Here is an 18780-nt window from a genome sequence, read left to right on the forward strand (position 1 = left end):
AGAGACAACGGAGGCGGTGAAGTCAAACTGTTGCTTTAGCAGCACCAAAGTGACCTCCCTGGGGTGTAAGCCTGGGCAGTGTGTCTGGAGGTCCTGGGCTGCCCAGACAACAAGAACTCTTGGCTTCACTGATGTGGTCCAAAGGAAAGCAGAGCAATACGTTAGGCACTAGTTTGGCTTCAGGAGTCTCTGGAAGGAAGGAGGCACACAAAGCACCATCCAGCCGTCTTAGGGACTCCACTCTGGATTTGTGTAGGGTTGACCCCTGAGCCTTTTATCCCGTAAGGCAGCAGAGGTTTAGGATCAGAGTTTTCCTTCTCCTAGATGGGCTCCCTTCCCAAGTGGAGGAGCCCCATCTGCCACTCACTTTACTCAATAGCACGTGCAGAAATTGCCTTCTTGACCGCTGGACCCACTCTTGGTCTCATCCACTCAGTCCTCCAGAGCCTTTCTTTGCATGCAGGAGACATTCCTAACTCACCAAGGGCTTGAGAGCCATCGGCCACCCTCACCTGGTTTAGCCAGACAAAGCCGTTCCTGGGATGTGGCCGTTGTCACGTGCTGAAAGCTTCTAAGAGCCGCAGGTGAGAGCTGAGTGCAGGGTAGGGACCAAAGGTGGACAAACTCCCCCCAGAAGGAGCACAATGTGTCCTCCACCAGAGGTACTAGCCCTCCCCTAACACCCCATACGCTCCACCAGGCTCTTAAGGGCTTGCCTTTCCTCATCCCCTGTCCCCCACCCCTGCAAAATCAGGTGTGTACTGTCAGGCCCGGAGGTCTGAAGACAGATAACTGGGATGACAGGTAGTTGGCTGACAAGTGGGGTCCACCCTGATGCTGGTAGCTCCCTTTTACTCACAAGAGACATTGCTTAGACAGGAGGATCTGAGGAGAAGCTGGTGGAACCCTCTCCTCCTCCTGTCATTTGCTGAGCTACTAGCTGTGCCTTCTCGCCATTGACAGTAGTGATCCTGCACTGCAGCAAAAATGAAGTTCTCAGCACCCGCTTCTGGCAGTGCAGACTTGGGAACCTGGGTTTGGCTGCCAGATTCCCCCCCCCCCCATTGCCTGCCTTAATGCCCCCCCCAATACAAATGCCTATAGCATTTGTACTGTGGTGCCCATCCTCTCTGGCAGTACAGGGACAGGGGACAGGTGGTTTTCCCTTTACTGGAACCAGCCCCTCTCTATTTAGCCAGGTGGGAACAAACAAGAGCTGGTGTCCTTTCCTTTCGGCAAAGCCGCGGTCCTTCCTTCCAAGATGCTAATCTTTAAACTTGCTTGGCTTGAGCTCGCAGGCACACAAGCCCTGGCCTTCCTCTCCTGGCCAGGCCCCGCTGCGCTTTCCCCACTCAGTGGGCATTTGGGACGTGTGTCCAACTCGGTGGGGGAGGACGAGATGGCAAAACCTCCTGGGTTGATGGATGCAGGTGCTTGGCAGGAATGGTGTGTTGTGTTTTTTTGTGGTGTGTTGTGGTGGCAACGCTGCGATGACTGCTGAGGCAGCAGTTTTCTCCAAAGCATCCGGTGTCCCCTCCCCACCCCCAAAAGAAAGCCTTGTGGTCAAGTTGGCGTGCTGGATCCAGTGTCTCTTCCCTTCTGAAGTCCAGCTCTTCTGGTTTTTGTGTTAGCTTTATTAACACGCTGGCCTGCTGCAGGGGTGTATATGAGGCGTTTGGATCCAGACGGGAGCTAAAGATTTTTATTTTTGTTTTTGGGGCAGGAATTAAAATGCCTTTTTTGGGATTGTTCTCTGCAGCAGTGGGCAATGTTGGTGGAGGTTTTTGAATTTCCTGCCCTTCTACAGAGCCATTTCCAGAGCAGCATAGTAACCTACGAAGAGCCCTGTGGCTGGATCAGGCCAAAGTTTCATCATGGCACAGCATCCTGCTCTCACAGTGGCCAGACTGATGCCTACAGGCAGTCCACAAGAAGCATCCAACAGCACTCTCCCAACTGGTGATAGGCACCAGGGCTGATAGTGGCACCTTGCATCTGACAGTGGAGATTGCCTCCAAACCATAGTTTGCAGTGGGGCAGGTCTGCAAACAATGGTTTGGAGGGAATTCTGGTTAGCAGTAACCATAGCATGTCTGATTGGGAGGGAACATCAGGATACGATTGGAGCAATCGAGGAAAGGGTGGAGGGCATCTGAACATAAGAGGGCAAGAGACCCGAGGACAGAATCTGCAGCTCGTTTCCAGTTCCTAAACTAGCACGTCCTCACATTGAGTCCTCCAGATGTTTAGGCTACAACTCCCAGCCAACATGGATGATGGTTAAGGAAGATGTTGTTTCTAGTCCAGAAAAATCTAGATTGCATTAGGTTAGAGCAGGCTGCTCCGAACCATGGCTTGAGGATGGGTTTTGTAACCAGTGAACTGAGCCACTTGTTTTTCTTTGCACCGGGAGTATGTCAGTTGCAATTTGGAAGCCTCCAGCTCCCTGGTGACATTAAAAGTGCCTGCCCCCCCCATTTCCAGTTTTAAGATTTAGGGACTACAAGTTAACTGTTTGGAGCTGTCCTGGAAAAGTCATGTTCTCCCCAAAGCAGAGGTGAGACTGGATTCCTTCAGCTTCTTAACCGTGCCTGAATAAACTCGATAGCAAAGCTTTGTTCTTGGCCTAAAACTAATTCCTTCTCAAGAAGAACTGAGTGCTCTTGGAGCACAATTCCGAGAGAGATCCCCTGTGTGGTTTGGGTCTTCTCTTGCTCCTGCAGGGAGGCTTCTCCCTGCTCCCCTTTCATGCCGTTAATTATGGCTGTGAGCTGCTGGCTCTGTGCTTCCAGGCCTTCTTTTCAGAGGCTTGCAGTCTGCTCACAATGTTCCCCCTGAGCTGGAAACTCGGGAGGAGGGCAGAACTTGTTAAAACTGGAAGGATGCACATTTGGCCCCCGTACCGCAAGTAGCAATGTTCCATATGCTCAGGGTCCAGACTGTTCTGCAGACCATGGCCTGGTGGCCATCTAAGGAAATATATTTTGCTGGTCAACCGGATCCTCCAAGAGGTGGCCAGACTTTGATAATAAAATCAATCTCATCTAAGAGTTAGGACCTCACAGCTATGGAACCCATGTGTGCAGGTGTCAGGAGGCTTATCACTTGGGGCTGAGAAGTGATTGTCCTGCTCCAAATCTCCTCTTCTCTCAAGAAACGGATTGGCAGTGGCTCCTTGGGCTTCCTGGGAAGCACACTGAGATAGCAGCGTGATAAAATGTGCCCGTGACGCATCCGGGGTCGTCTTTCTTCTCCAAGTAGCTGTCAACCCACCGGGACGTCACATACAATGCCCGGAAAAAGATGTGACATTCAAGGCTGATGGTCCTCTGTGCCTTTCACACCCCCTTAGGAGCAACTTCACATGCCTTGTGAGCGAAACTGGGGGCCGAAAGCCAAAATGGTACCTGTTGGCCGTGGGGATGTAGGAATTCTGGCAAGCCCCCCCAAGCCAATTATCTCAAGATCTCTCGCAGCAGAGCAAGCTGTTCTTACATGCTGTTTATTTTATCAGCACCTTCCTGTTCGCGACGTCCCGTTCCCAATGCAGATCTCCTGCCCAGGCTGCTTGTAGGAGGGGAGCCACTTAGGTTCAGTAGCAGAGCCACGCCACAGACCTTAAAGAGCGTTCCCTGGGCTGTAAAACTGCTTTCGCCCTCACCCTACTTTTGGGTTAAGTTCCAGGTTTCCTGATTAAATCCACTGGGCTGTTAACCAAACCTGCCTTCTCCTAGAATGCACTTTGAAGGGGCTGCACTGAGGCACAGAAAGTAGGTCAGGCAAGTGTCCGCTAAAGGGCCAGAGCCCGCAACTGGGAAGAGGAAGAGCAACACCGCAGCTGACGGATGGCTCACTCAGGGGCTGTTTTCTTGCTGAGCACTTCCAGCCGTCCGCTGGAAAGCTGCTAACTTCAGAGCAAGTGCAAAATTGCTTTATAGAAAACGATTGACGCAGGCAGAGCCTAATAATGGGCAGGGGCTGCGCGCTCGCTCTTGACGGCGTCTGCGGAGTTAGGGCTGCAAATTGCCTGAGCTAGCAGCCCGAAATGGTATCTCCTTAATAATTATAGTTGCCTTGGGTTTTATTGCTGCATGTACGAGCTGCAGTAATAGAAACATGAAGTGTAATTAAATTTGGGTTTCATAAATGCGTGACATCCCTGGAGGCATCGTATTTATAACAACCGGAATCTGCAATGCTGTTCCAGTGAAATTGTGCTAATTGCTGCAGAGTCTACCACCTGTGAGCAGAAGGACAGCTCCTGCAGGGCTGGCTTTTGCACCGAGCTGTGCCTGCTTCTCGCCTTTGCTGCTTTGATGCACCAGCTCCCTAAAATCCCAAATTTGGCAGAGGAATTGGGGAAAGGCTGTTCAAGGCTCGCCCGCTCAGCTTTGGAACTTGTCCGGATGAGCTTGATTTGGCGCTACGGACCTGCAATGGTCCAAGACTAAATTTGCTCCCCCCCCAGCCCCCATGCTTCTGAATATGTTACATCACAGCAATTTTCTTTCCTTAAAGGTCAGGAGTGTATTATCCTCTGCTAAAGCAGCAGAATAGAATAGAGCCATAAAGGAAGGAAGAAAATTATGCACCAAGGCAATCCATTTTCCGTGGCACAGAAAGCTAAATTCTGCTACTGGTATATTTCGTGAAGATTGACATCAACTGTACCTTTTACTTTTTGTAATTTATTCTGGTTTTGTTCATCCTGGGGCTTGGCAGGAACATCCCCTGCCCCATAGATGCTGGAAATCCTGCTTACTGATTCCTCTGGCCTGTGAGATCTTACTAGGCATTGTTTGCATACGTTTTAAGTTCAGGGACGGAAGCTTGCATTTCTTTTCTTTTTTTAAAAAAAGTCAAATTCTTGGATTGCTGAATTATTCTCTAAATCCCCATGTTCAGTTCTTGAGCTGAGCGCTTACACAATCTTGGAGGACCAACATCTCTGTCAATCGTCACTTTTCTGAAAGGCTTTTTTGCCTTTCTTTTTAAGGGCTGCAGGAGAACACTTACATTTTTGTGGTACAAATTAAGTTAAATTTTGTAATATTTTTTTTTAAAAAGGTACCAGCGTGGGCAGACCATAGTTTTTCAATGTCATTGATTCTGCAGCTACTCATCATGACTCTTGTGCAGTCCCTTTGCATTAGGTACCAATTTCCATGTCAGTCCAAAGGTTGGCAAGGGAGGGAGAGATGACAATTTTCACCCTTTTGATCACTCCCTGGCCCCTGCCTTGATTTTCACCTGGCCCCTTCCAGCAGTTTTAGAAGCCCCACTTGATTTTGCGTTTATCGTCTTTGGCCCAGCCCATTTGCATTTATGAGAACTGCACTTGATGATGGAATACTGGATTTCTAATGGAACGTGGTCAAAGCTTGCTTTAGGCCAGGGGGTGGGAATCTTTTCCAGCTCAAGGACCTCATTCCTTTCTGAGCAACCTCCCGGGGGGGGGGGGGAGCATGGCAGAGTCTCCTGGAGGGGAGTGTAATGAGAACGGTTCTTTTCAAACCACTTACACATATTTCTGGTCGGTGCAAATGCCATTTGTGAAGGAGAAAGCAACAGTAGAACTCTGCTACTCTTGAGTGTTGTGTGGTTTGGTGGAAAAGATCTATTTGGTCAACATTTTTAATGGCCTGCAATAAATTGTTTGGTGTTGGTCTATCTAGGAGCATGAACTGGACTTCCCCCACAGGGTGTATTTATCAGACAATAAATCACGCTAAGCGGTGGCTCCAGAGAAGGGCTGCACCTGGACTCCCCAAAACTCTCACCTCTTCATGAGCAGCACCTGAGCAAACCGGTTGTCTCAGCTCTTCAGGCAACATAACCTGTTGGCTACCTTTCCTTCCAGAGAGCTTTGCCTTGTGCCCGAGCGCTACAGAGATGGCCAGCTGCAGTGAGTGAGGGGCGATGCGTAATGTTGCACCGGGGAGCTTTGTGTTTCCGTACCCCAAGGACCAGTGAGAAGGACGGGGCAGCCCAGGTGCCGAGGAAAACAGGATGCTAGACTAGATGGCTCCCTCATGAGATCCAGCAAGGCAGTTCTTATGTTCCTTGAGTGTTCTCTTTCTTTATTTTAGGAAGTACCTTCCAACTATTTGTTAAAGGTGCTTTGCTCGCAAGGTGTGCTCTGCCCCTTTCACAGTTACTTCGTGTTCTTCCTTTTTTCCTTATCCCATTTCCTTCCTCCCCCCCCCCCCTTTTTGTATCTGATGGTTTCAGGTTCTTAGCGTTTTGGCAGAACTTAGTATGCTTTTAAGAGGGTGCATGTGTCTGTCTACTTATCAGCCTTTAAAAACCTGATACCTACTCATCAGAGGCAGATGCAACCCCGTTCCTTGTTTGCAGGCTTGCTGTTTAAAAATATTTTATTTTAAGGATTTTTTTGCTTACATTTTTACATTCATATCAGTTCAACAAAACATTTATCTTTTGGGGGTTCTCAGCCCCCAGACTTCTCCCCATCCTCCTCCCCAGTTTCCCATCGTTACCTACTATCTTTTCTGCATCTTTATATCTTTATGAAATTTACTTCATCTCCCTTGTTTCAAAATTTACCCTAATTATATCACTGGTGCTATTCTAAACCTTGTTGCTGTTTAATGGTGTCTGCCTCTTCGTGACCCCCTGGACCAGAGCACGCCAGGCCCTCCTGTCTTCCACTGCCTCCCGCAGTTTGGTCAAACTCATGCTGGTAGCTTCGAGAACACTGTCCAACCATCTCGTCCTCTGTCGTCCCCTTCTCCTTGTGCCCTCCATCTTTCCCAACATCAGGGTCTTTTCCAGGGAGTCTTCTCTTCTCATGAGGTGGCCAAAGTCTTGGAGCCTCAGCTTTAGGATCTGTCCTTCCAGTGAGCACTCAGGGCTGATTTCCTTAAGAATGGAGAGGTTTGATCTTCTTGCAGTCCATGGGACTCTCAAGAGTCTCCTCCAGCACCATAATTCAAAAGCATCAATTCTTCGGCGATCAGCCTTCTTTATGGTCCAGCTCTCACTTCCGTACATCACTACTGGGAAAACCATAGCTTTAACTATGCTAAACCTACTAATGTTTTAAAGTGTTTACAGTGCTCCTTCAGGTATTCTACAAAGTTAGTCCATTCTTTTTAAAAATCTTTTATCTTCTTGGTGTCTGAACTTCCCTGTCATTTTCGCCTTTTCGGCATAGTCCATCAATTTCGCTATCCATGTTCACAGGCTTGCTTATCTCAAGATGCTCAATAGGGTGAGCTGAGAAGCATTCACCATTTTCCTGTTGAGCTCCTCACTCTAAACTCACAGCAGACTCTCTGTCCCTCAGGATGCATTGATAGCCCTGTAGCTGATAAAACTATAGGGGATTCGAACAGTTCCCCATGAAAACTGTTCTGCGCTGGTCAGATCACATCTGGAGTTGTAGGTGCCTCACTTTATGATTGAAATCGGTCCTGTTTGCACGTAACACTAAACTGTGGTTTGTTTAACAAACGCGAAGTGACACTAGTTGTCCTGTGGACGATAATACAAATAACGACAGCCGTCCAGTGAAGCAGAATGGTTGCAGATTCAGGACAGATAAAAGGAAGTGCTTCATGTAATATATAGTTAAACAATTATAGGGAGGATAAGGTGATCAATGGCTACTAGTCATGATGACTCTGTACCACTGGCATGTTGGAGGCAGTTTTCTTCTGAATGCCAGTTGCTGAACATGAGCAAGAGAGTTCTGTTGCCTTCATGCCCTGCTCCTGTGCTTCTTAAAGACATCTGCTTAGCTATTGTAGGAAATGGGATGCTAGACTAGATGGGCCTTGGATCTGACCCAGACGGAGTCTTCTTCACAGTTACCCCAAACCCCTGACAATGTTCTGTGCTCTGCAACATCTGAAAGTAGTTTTCCCACCACTTAATCCTAGGAGCGCTGCCTGTTCCATCACCCAGTCAAAGGCGATATTGCTGCAATTATTTCTCAGAAAATAGATTAAAAACCTCTTACTCTATCTTCGGCTCCATAGTGTTGTTAGGAAAATTTCCTGCTTTTGGTGGCAGCTTGTGGCTTCGGCTCGCAGGGTCGTGTTGCCGCCTTGAGCGCTCTTGACCACTCCCCCCCACATTGCCTTTTGGCAGTACTTTTCGAGGGGGGAGTGACGGGAGATTGGCGCTTCCGCTGGACATCTCGACGTCCCACAGACCCCCGTGGGACTTTCGGGTGTGTGTGTGTGCCTAGCCCAGGCACTCTCCCCTCTTAACTCTGCAGCCTTGGTCAGATCACGTCGATTTAACATTGTGATTTTAAAAGACAGCTTTAAAACTGTTTCAGTCACCGTTCTAAAAGAGTTATGCCATTGGAGGGTTTTTCACTCCCCTGCTTGCAGTTCCCAGTTTTTCCCCTTTCAGACCTTTTGTGTTGTGAAGAAGGAATGGTGGGGAAATGCCCCCCCCCCCGCATGATGACCTTCACATAATTTGGCACCAAGGTGTGTTGGGACACATGGTGTGTTCCTTTCTTGTGTGCTAGTATTGCTTTCTGGGTGAAGTTGACCTGGAAGAGTTGCCATCCAGGCCGGTCCCATCCTGCTGCTGCTCCTCACTGGCAGTCACCCCTCCCATGTCAATGTGAAAGGGCTCTGGGATGAAGGATTTGGAGGGGTGGGGAGACCTATCAGGGTCGGAAGCGGTGTACGGCTGCCCCTCAGCCATGCTGGACCATGCAGTTCAGAATGCAACTTTTCTCCCTCTTTACTCTCCAGGTAATCAAGCCGGACGGTTGTGACAATGAAACAACAGAAACAGCTCAAGGATCAGATCCTCCTGGGAGTTTCCCGGGCGCTTGTGTGCTTCGTGATCCAGGAAAAGGCGACGTTAACAGCCCGGACGTTGTTATAGAGGCTCAGTTTGATGACGAAGATGTTGAGGGCAAGCAAGATGGCTCAAGGGAGACCAAGGATCAGAAGCAGCTGTCCCTGGGGGCTGGAGAAAATGGTGAGTTGGGGGTTCAGCCGCAAATGGTAGGGCCAGCTGTTCTTCCCCGCCTTTTCCACTTCCGTTTCCTTTAAAAGCAACTCAGGAGCTTAAATTGCTTTAGTTCTGTTGTGCAGCCTATGACTTTTTTTTTTGCCGGGGGGCGAGGTGGGGGGGCGGGACAGGTGTCTATAGACATACCTGAAAACAAAACCACAAATAAATAAAAATATAAGGAAAGCAATGTTGGGTGGACCTGAAGGGCTGCTGGGCCTGGGTCATTTGTATTGTGTCTGAAAGGCAGTGGGGAGCCACTGAATGCATTTTTGCAATGACCCTGAAAGAGTCATTTGTGTGGCAGGAGTGATTCTATGGAGCCCAGCATAGACTCACCTGCAGCCTGACATTTACCGCATTTTTCGCTCTATAAGACGCACCAGATCACAAGAGGCACCTAGTTTTTGGAGGAGGAAAACAAGAAAAAAAATATTCTGAATCTCAGAAGCCAGAACAGCTGTTCTGGCTTCTGGGATAGCTGCGCAGCCTGCATTCGCTCCATAAGACGCACACACATTTCCCCTTACTTTTTAGGAGGGAAAAAATGAGTCTTATAGAGCAAAAAATACGGTAATCATGTAAGCATACCCTTGCAGTGCTGTTTAAGCAAATATTGGCACTTGCCATGCAATATACCAGTCTGTGGAAAGTAACCCACAACTGCATATCAAAAGGACCCCAATTTTAGGGGCCCACTTCGTTGGGATCCCTTTGATTCCCTTGTTGCTGTTGTCTTTATTCACTGCATACACACTAATAGGATGCATTTATATAAAAGTTACTGCATGTAGTAGCACCCATGTGGTTTGTGACATCAAATGGTCACGTGGAAAGATTTAAACAGGGCAGGCTGCAAGAGCTTTGAAAAGACACCCAATGGAACGCATCAGAGACGTCTGCGTTTGTAGATCTGGTGGGACGTTCTGCAGAGCTTCAGCACCCGATGTTTGACCTGGCCATTGAAAGGGCATGTGAGCAGGATGCCAAGCCATTGATAAGGGAGGGAGCTGCATTAGATCTTTGCCCTACACAATTTAACTCCAAAAGGTTTCAGTGAGGAAATGGATTTTCTCTCTTTGCTGGGAATATCCACATGCATGTTTCCCTCTCTTTCATTGTCACTGTTTTCCTGCTACTTTTTGAGCCTTCCACTCCGTTACCTATTTATTCTGGCTTTCTGCCAGTAGGGGTCAAAAGCCCTCCCTTGATTCCATTGTACACATTAAAAGTTCTCCATTCCAGAGTTCCTTTCCATTGATATCACTGGACTATTATAGGCAGTTGGTTCCAGTCGATATAAAAGGTTTCATTTTGGATGCCTCTTGCAGCACGAGTCTCTGGCGTCCTTTTGAGTATTGCAGCTAGACATTTTTATTTAATTTTCTTATGTGTGTATGCAACTATTTAGGCCTCTGTATATATTTTGAAGACTTTCATGTTACGATTTGAGCCTTACTAATCAGGCTTTTGGGGTAGTTTTCAATTTCTACAGGTTGTTTTAAATTTTGGGGGTCCTGTTGCTTACTTTGTTTTTGTTACTCAAGTTTTCTCAATACATCTGTTTATACATTTTAAATTCTTGCAGTATTTTTTTATTTTGCAGAATGTAGCCAAATAACTTAAGGTTGGCATTAATTGGGTGTGGAAGTATTGCAATGTATTACATTTAGTACCTATTACCTCATTTCCTATTTTTCTATATTATTAGTGTCCCCCCCCCAAAAAAGTCCACCCTCCCCTCCCCTCAAAGACCCTTCATTGTGCCTGGAGTAATTCTCAGTCCTAGCACCTGGAATTTTTTTGCCTGCCACTGAATTCTGTCTCTGCTTTTGTGGGTGGTTTTGCTCAGAGATGGTTCTGAAACAGTATTCAAGGGCAGCTCCTTGTAGAGCTGGTAATGAGCCGCAGGCCGCAGGATTGTGATGAAGTCTGAATGAAAAACCTCAGCAGCACCAGAGGTTCCCCAGCTAATTCGTTAGCAGTATCCAGAGGGTGGCAGGCTTCCTTGCACTTCTTCACTCGCTGTCCTTCCTCCCAGGCCCTTTAGTCCTGCAATAGCCTTGGAGTCCTTTCTTGTGCTGTTGTGCCTTCTCCTTCCATTTGGCACAGTATTTAACAAAGCATTTTCTGTGAAAAATAAGATGCTCGCCATTTCTGTTGGTGCCAGGTATCTGTTGGTGGTTTATTTCACAAAATGCCGCTTGCCGAGAAACAAGGTTAATCCTCCCTAGGCTTGATTCTGCATCTAGGGGGTGGAAATTGAGTATCTTGGCCATGTTTTAAAAAGAAATCCCCTCCTCTCTGTGCAGCCCTGAAACATAAGCAAATTGCTCCGAGGGTATCCTTGGAAGCTTCCCAGGCATAACTGACGCTGCTTGGGTAGCTGAACTTTGATGTAGATGTTTTGCCACTTGCGATTGTGATGTTGGTACGAGAAGATACTGCAGTTGTGTGGCTTCCTCTTGCATGCAGAGTGTTCAGTGAGCCTCAAATTTTCAATCTTCCCAAGCTCGGGGGAAGCCTAGAAAATGCTGCGTTCAGGGCTCTATTATGCAGCAAGCCTAGCTGGGCTCAGATGCAGCCAAAACTTCATGCGAGCTTCCCTGATTTTGAAGCCATTCTTAGCAACATACCCAGGAGCTGTATTGTGAGTGACCCTTTTGGTTGTGAAGTGCTCTCTGGCCTTTCTAGCTAAAGCAGCCTTCACATGGATGTGCTGGCTGGGAATGAGGGGAGTCTTTAAAACCCCCACCCAACCTACACACAGAGGCAGATGGGAGGAAAACAGGACTCTTTTCTCTACATTCCCTTTGTAGTAAGGCTGGTCCTAGCACCTGAGCTTGTCCCAGCCCTGAGATGCATACATCTGTCAGATCCTCCAGCCTGCCTGGCGTTTATCCACATTGTTTGCGTTTTCATTCAGTGCTCCCAGTTGTGTAAACTCTCTTAGCTAAACAGGCACAGCAAATACAGGAACTAGGAAAAAGGAGCTATGGTAGCAAGGTGGGATTTCCAAAGAAAGAGTTGGAAGGAAACATCATCAGGGAAGTTGCGTTTGGTGGTTTTTTTTTTGAGAAACTTTCCTGAACACTTTGGGAATGCACTGTATAGACTGCCCTGGCTGGTGTTCCCTTTCTCCCCACCCCCCAAACACACATGGCAGGTAGGCGGCATTCTGCACTGCCTGATCGGGCGATTTCAGGCAAGATGAGCTAAACCTTTAATTGAGAAACATTTCCAGGTAAGAGGATGCTGTGGTTAAACACGTTGGTCTGGCACTTCCTGGTTCTGGGAAAGGGGATATTCCATGTTTTGCTCACCAGGTTTGCTTCTAGCCTCCTGGCCCTATCATTACATAGCTGGAAATTCCAATCTCGCCATGGGATCTATAAGACATGGAATGTCACTACTGATGAAGGAATCTGAACCTCTTAAGGAGAAGCTTTGGAGTCTGAGCTTGGTCTTAAAAACAGGATGAGGTTGTGTATACGACCAAGAATTAGGCTTCATTGGCTAGCTTGGATGTTGTAGTTCAGGAATTTGGTGCAAAGATATCTCATGTCTGGCTAACAGCAGCATATCGCAAGTAGAAGTTCACAAATTTCTTGGAAGGCATGGTCTATCACAGGGAATGCCCATTTGCATCCAGCAACTGGAAATACAATGTTTCGGCCCTGCCTGGTGCAGTGCTGCCATACAGGACCTGCAGGGATTAGTTAACTGATATTTAATTCATATTCTGTCCTTCATCTGTAGATCTCAGGGCAGTTCACAACAACAAATACAAGAAAAAAACACAAACACAATAAAAACAAGAACAAGAACAACACACACATGCACCCCCGCAGCACATTTAGAAGTCTATAGGATGTCAGATCAGCCAAAGGCCTGGATAAAGAGGAATGTTTTCACCTTGTGCCTAAAGGTGTTTAATGAAGATGCCAGCTGAACCTGCCTGGGGAGAGCATTTCACAAATGGGAAGTCGCTGCAGAAAAGGCCCATTCTCATGTTGCTACTCTCTGGGCCTCTCGTGGAGGAGGCAAACAAAGAAGGGATCTGCCTTTTGGACTGCACTTGGGAATCTCAGGCCATACAACATACAGACTTACCTGTGTTGAGGGAGAGGCTGTAGCCGAGTGGCAGAGCATCTGCTTTGCATGCAGAAGGGCCCAGGTTCAGTCCTGGGCATCTTGAAGGCGAGGCTGTGAGAGTCCCCTCCCAAAACCTGGAAAGCCACTGCCACTCATAGTACAGGGTTAAGAATATAATTCATTCCGGAGGTCTGTTCTTAACCTGAAACTGTTCTTAACCTGAAACTGTTCTTAACCTGAAGCACCACTTTAGCTAATGGGGCCTCCCACTGCTGCCGCGCCGCTGCTGCACAATTTATGCTCTCATCCTGAAGCAAAGTACTTAACCCGAGGTAATATTTCTGGGTTAGGGGAGTCTGTAACCTGAAGCGTATGTAACCTAAAGTGTATGTAGCCCGAGGTACCAGTGTACTGGGCTAAGTGGGGCCAATGGCCTGACTTTGCCTATGGCATCTTCCAATTCCCCCAACTTTTAAATAAGCATTGAGTGCAGATGTAACTGTTCTGTGTGGAGCTAACTACTGCCTTGTCTCATCCTGGGTTGACCTCTGTATGCAACTTCTTATCTGTGCTCTTTGCAGTTTCTTCTTCCTTGATGAAACCCTTTGTCTTTGCCTTTTCCCTGCCCACCATGAACACTGGGAGACTTCATGCTCTGCCCCCCACCCCCCAGAAATAAGGAAAAATGGGTCGGCAAGGAATGCCGAAGCCTCTCTTAGTGCTATTTAATTTACCTTTATCTCAAAGTATGGGACGCGGGTGGCGCTGTGGGTTAAACCACAGAGCCTGGGACTTGCCGATCAGAAGGCCAGTGATTCGAATCCCCATGACGGGGTGAGCTCCCGTTGCTCGGTCCCTGCTCCTGCCAACCTAGCAGTTCGAAAGCACGTCAAAGTGCAAGTAGATAAATAGGTACCGCTCCAGCGGGAAGGTAAACGGCGTTTCCATGCGCTGCTCTGGTTCGCCAGAAGTGGCTTAATTCTGCTGGCCACATGACCCGGAAGCTGTACGCCGGCTCCCTCGGCCAATAAAACGAGATGAGCGCCACAACCCCAGAGTTGGCCACGACTGGACCTGATGGTCCCTTTACCTTTACCTATCTCATAGTATCTCAAAGTGTCTCAACCATGAGAGTCACAAGGGTCAGATGGAGGTGCTGTGTGTGTGTGTGTGTGTGTGTGTGTGCGTGCACGTGCGCATCTCAGTTGGCCCATGGGTGTGAGGTCCCCCGCCTCTGATGTAGCTGTTTATGAGTCCTTTAAAGCCCCAGGTGTGTGGATGTTGCAGGTGGAGGAAAGGACAGGGATGCTTAGTCTTTCCTGAGCTACCCTTTCCTGATGTTAGTGCGCTTGGGGTAGCACCAAGCACACACCTGCTCCTTACTTCTTGCTCACATGGGCAAGAAAACTCAGGAGCATTAACTGCACCAGGTCCTGCATTATTCTTAAAAAAGCAGCTTGGATCTTGGGCAAACACAATCATTACTCTTGCCAGAATTTTTAACTGGGATAGTGAGCATCTCCTCACTGCTTTCCTTTCCATCCAGTCTGGAGGATGCATTTTCTCACTGTTTGCTGGATATTTCTTTCTTCTTCTTTTTTAAAAAAGTCAGAAAACACAATATATTTTCATTTGGAAGTGGGAATTGCTAACATTAATTGTGCTCCTCTTGGAGAGAGTCGCAAATTTCCACAGCAGCAAGCCTGGAAAAAATAACTTTGGATCTGTCATGGTTAATAAGTGTTTTAATCTGACGGCTTTAAGGGCTCGTTTTGGCCACTTCAGCTGTCCTGGTTAATCTAATTTGTGCAAGAGACTTTCAAGAAAAGGTTTAAATATGTACATATATGAATTTAACCTCTCTCCGTCTTGGACCAGGAGGAGGGGCTGGTGGCTCAAGCGCAGTTTACCAGGCCTCTGAAAAGCTGCCGTCTCGGAGGGGTGCTAACGCTGCAATTCTAATTTGCTGGTAATAACAGAACTAATTGGAGAGGTTTCTTGCCATTAGTGCCTAATTTTCTTTTCAGCAAAGCTATAACAATTTTCGGTTTTGTCAGGTAATCACCCAAAAGGAAAACAAGGGGATTAAAGCACCGTTTTTCCCTGGGCTGGAGCTCCTGGCGGGTGTTTTCACTGTAAGATAAGCTTAGCAAGCCCTGCCCAAGCTAACATAGTAAATCTCCCACTGCAAACACAGCGCTGCCCAGGGTGGAAATATTGAATGGTCACCGGATAACCACGACAGCAAAGGTTCGGCATAGTTTATTTCTGGTTTGGCAAATGGCAGCCGCCTCCTTTTCTCTGCCCCTCCCCACCTTATCCCCACACTTTTACCTCCCTGTTCAGCTGTCTGGGATTTCTCCCAGTTTCCTTGATTCTCCCTTTGCTTGCCCGCATCTTCGCTGCTCCAGGCTCCATAGCAGTTCTCATTGGGCGTGTGCCCACGTGACTCCCCGCCACTGGAGGCCAATAGAAGTCGTGGGCTGCCGGTGCCGTTGTTTAGGTTACTCTGCCACTGCTTGATTGTGGCCACTCATTGACTGCTGGAGCAATGGGTGCAAGCGTTGGCCCGTTGTTCATAAGCAGCATGGGCATGCAAGGTTGGCGAGGGAGCAGCTCTCTTCCTGCAATGGTCCTGGAAGCACCCAGTTAAATGCCCTGCTGCTTCCTTAATGTCTCAGATCTCTTTGCTGTGGTGCATGTTTCAGTGATGAACGGAAGGGCAAGGGATTTGGAATAGAAAGAAGCAAAGCAAAATGAAACACAAGGCGTGATTAGTTTTGTGGAGCTTACTGCTACAAGATGCAGGGACGGCCACCAGATTTAGATGGCTTTTCAAGGACGTTAGATAAACCCAAGGAAGAGGGAGAGGCTGTGTTGGATGCGCCCCCCTCCCCCCAAGCACCAGTTTCTACGGTGCCAAGTTCCTCCTGCACAGCCGTAGGCCGTGTGGGCCGGATTCAGCTAACTTGCTCCACTCGCATAAGCTAGTGCAAGGATTCCTGCTACTGTAAGGATGCTTTCGCCCCTCTCTCTGCAAGCCCCCTGGGCCTCCCCAAAATCTGCTCTGGGGAACAGGGGAACCCCCCAGAACATCATGCAGGGGGAGCAGAGGAGATGATTGAGCCACTGGGCAAGCAGGAGTCCTTTTGCAGATGGAATGGTCTCCTTATGCTATATTTCTCCAATGAAAATTTCTCCAGTGAAAATAGAGACATCCTAAATAATCACAATCACAATCATTTTATTATTTATACCCCACACATCTGATTGTGTTGCCCCAGCCACTCTGGGCAGCTTCAAACATATATAGAAACATAACAAAACAGAAACATTTAAAAACCTCCCCAAACAGGACTGCCTTCAGATGGCTCCTCAAGTTTGTATAGTTACTCATCTCCTTGGCTTGGGGGCTGCATAACTCCATACCTTCCAACATTTCTCTGATGAAAATAGGGATGTCCTAAGGAAAAGCAGGACATTGCAGGATAAAATCAGAAACCAGGACGGCTTCCGTAAATCCAGGAATATCCCTGGAAAAGAGGGACACTTGGAAGTTCTTCATTAGTGGGGAACGCGGGAAGAATAGGAGGGGCACCACAGCAGCAGTATTAATTTTCAAGAGTGGCAGCTTGAGTTTTGGGCATTCCTCTGGTTCTTTTGTTTCTTCTCGCACACCCATGTGGACCAGAGAACAATTAAGATTGCGGGTGGGAAATTAAGTTAAGTGGACTGGGAGATGAATTGGAAGAGCACAAGCGCGTCACCTGTGTCATGTCACCTGTCCTGTCACCTGGTAGCTGCAATTCCACCTGGCAGCCTCAGTGGGAGAGATGGGAAGCAGGACTCCCTCCATAGGCACCTCCTGCCCATGAGCTGTTTGTATGCTGCCTGGTCATTATGAGAACGAAAGTATTTTATTTAATTTATATGCCACCTTCAACTTCCAAGACCTCATGGTTCGGCCAAGAGATGGTGACTGGCCTAGGGTCACCCAGGGAGCTGCTCCATAGCTGAGTGGGGATTCGAACTTACTCTCCCAGGTCCTACTCCAAAACTTTATAACCATTGTACCACACTGGATCTAAGAATTGGTGCCTGAACTTGGTTTTTTCCTCTTCCCTCCCTGTCCCTCACTTTTTGCATGTTGTGGCTTTTAAAAAAAAAGAAAGAAAAAGATTACAGGGCCTGCCTTGTTTTAATTCCTTGTTCTGTAAGCCACTCTGGGAGCCTTTGGGGCTGAACATTCATAAGTAAATAAATGGATAACCGTTGCCTCTTGGTTTACGTCTTGCTGGCATCCTCTCTCACCCCTCCCTCCCTTAGAGCAGGGTGGTGAACCTGCGGCTCTCTAGAAATTGTTTAACTCTGACCATCCCATTGGGCATGCTGGCTGCTGGGGCTGCTGGGAGTTGGAGCCTAGCGGCATGTGGAGGGCCACATGTCCCCCACCCAGCCCTGGACGACTGATGCAGGACTTTTCATAAGCTTTATGAAATAACTACGGCTGGCCCTTCGCCGAAGACTATCTCCTTGCAAGGTGCGGTTTTGAATTCTAGGCTAAATGTGCATTTTATAACCTTTCATAACATTCTTTAAAGGAAATTAAATATTTTAATGAACGCGATCACTTAAAGGGGACTATTTATGTAATGCGAAAAGTTAAAGTGACCCCAACGCAAGAAATGCCAGGAAACTCTAACGCTTTTTATTTGCATTTAATAAATAGAGCGTGTTTTCCACCATTTTGTTTATTATGGCTGGTATAGATGTACTTGTAAATTTTGGGGTTTATTTTTATTTTAGCAGATGTGCACAATGGAAGTTGACCATATATCTGTTTCCCATTGCAGCCTGGAGGGATATTGCAATGCCGCTATTTGTTCCAAGGCAATTTTGACATGCCCTTTCCTCTTCCTTTGGCTTCTTTCAGTCCGGGCCGGCGCTCCAAGCTGCCCCTCGGGACTGCCAAGCAGGGACATTAAAAGGCTCGAAGGAAGGGAAGGAAGCAATTGTAATGTGTGCGCTTTTATGTGTGTGTTCCGTAGGGAGGGACCTGGAGACCTGCGGCCCCCGCCATGCGAAACAGGAAGACTCTTCCAAGCCGAACGATCCAGACCAGTTCCTGCAGAAGACTGCCAAGGTAGCATCCCGTTGGAACTGACCTCAGTGTGCTGTTTGGAGGGTTTGTTTCCATTCCCCTGTAAGCAGGGGGAACGGCCGCAGCGGCAGAGGGTCCCAGGTCCCACCCAGGTCCCAGGCATCTCTAGGTAGAGCTAGGGGAGAACCCCGCACCCTGAAATCATGGAGAGCTGCTGGCGGTCAGTGTAGTCAAGATTAAGCCAAATGGACGCCGTGACCTGGCTTGGTATAATGTCACTTCCTGCATTCCAGCTCCTTGGGCATAAGACTCTCATCCAAGCCTTTTGCTTCTTCCAATCACCCACTCACTGGCTGTTTGTGAGATGCTCAGCTTTGGGTGCCACAAATGCTCAGGGTGACATGTTGAAGTGGGGTCATGTTAAGAAATCCCCACTCAGCCATGAAGCGCTCCCTGGGTTCATTTGGGCCGGTCTCTCTCTCTCAGCCTCACTTACCACACCGTTCCTGTTGAGGTCATCAGACAGGGCTGTCCCGTGGGGATCTTTGCACTCATCCTTGAGCTCTTTGCAGGAAAAGCAG

At 48.0% G+C, this 18780-nt stretch overlaps 1 protein-coding gene across 7 annotated transcripts in view; it reads left to right on the top strand.

Moving 5' to 3' along the window:
• Positions 1-18780, top strand: part of DIS3L2 (DIS3 like 3'-5' exoribonuclease 2) — a 197060-nt gene that overhangs the window by 75700 nt on the left and 102580 nt on the right. For all 7 annotated transcript variants that reach the window (XR_014547886.1, XR_014547887.1, XM_083612737.1 and 4 more), the window contains 2 exons: positions 8739-8970; positions 18147-18241. Coding sequence is in view for 5 of the 7 variants with exons in the window: in XM_083612737.1 (XP_083468863.1) it covers positions 8739-8970; positions 18147-18241 (327 nt within the window). In the remaining 2 variants the exon portion in view is untranslated. The remainder of the gene's footprint in view (positions 1-8738; positions 8971-18146; positions 18242-18780) is intronic.

This window comes from Podarcis filfolensis (assembly GCF_964270895.1).
Source record: "Podarcis filfolensis genome assembly, chromosome: 5".
Classification (NCBI taxonomy): Eukaryota; Metazoa; Chordata; class Lepidosauria; order Squamata; family Lacertidae; genus Podarcis; species Podarcis filfolensis.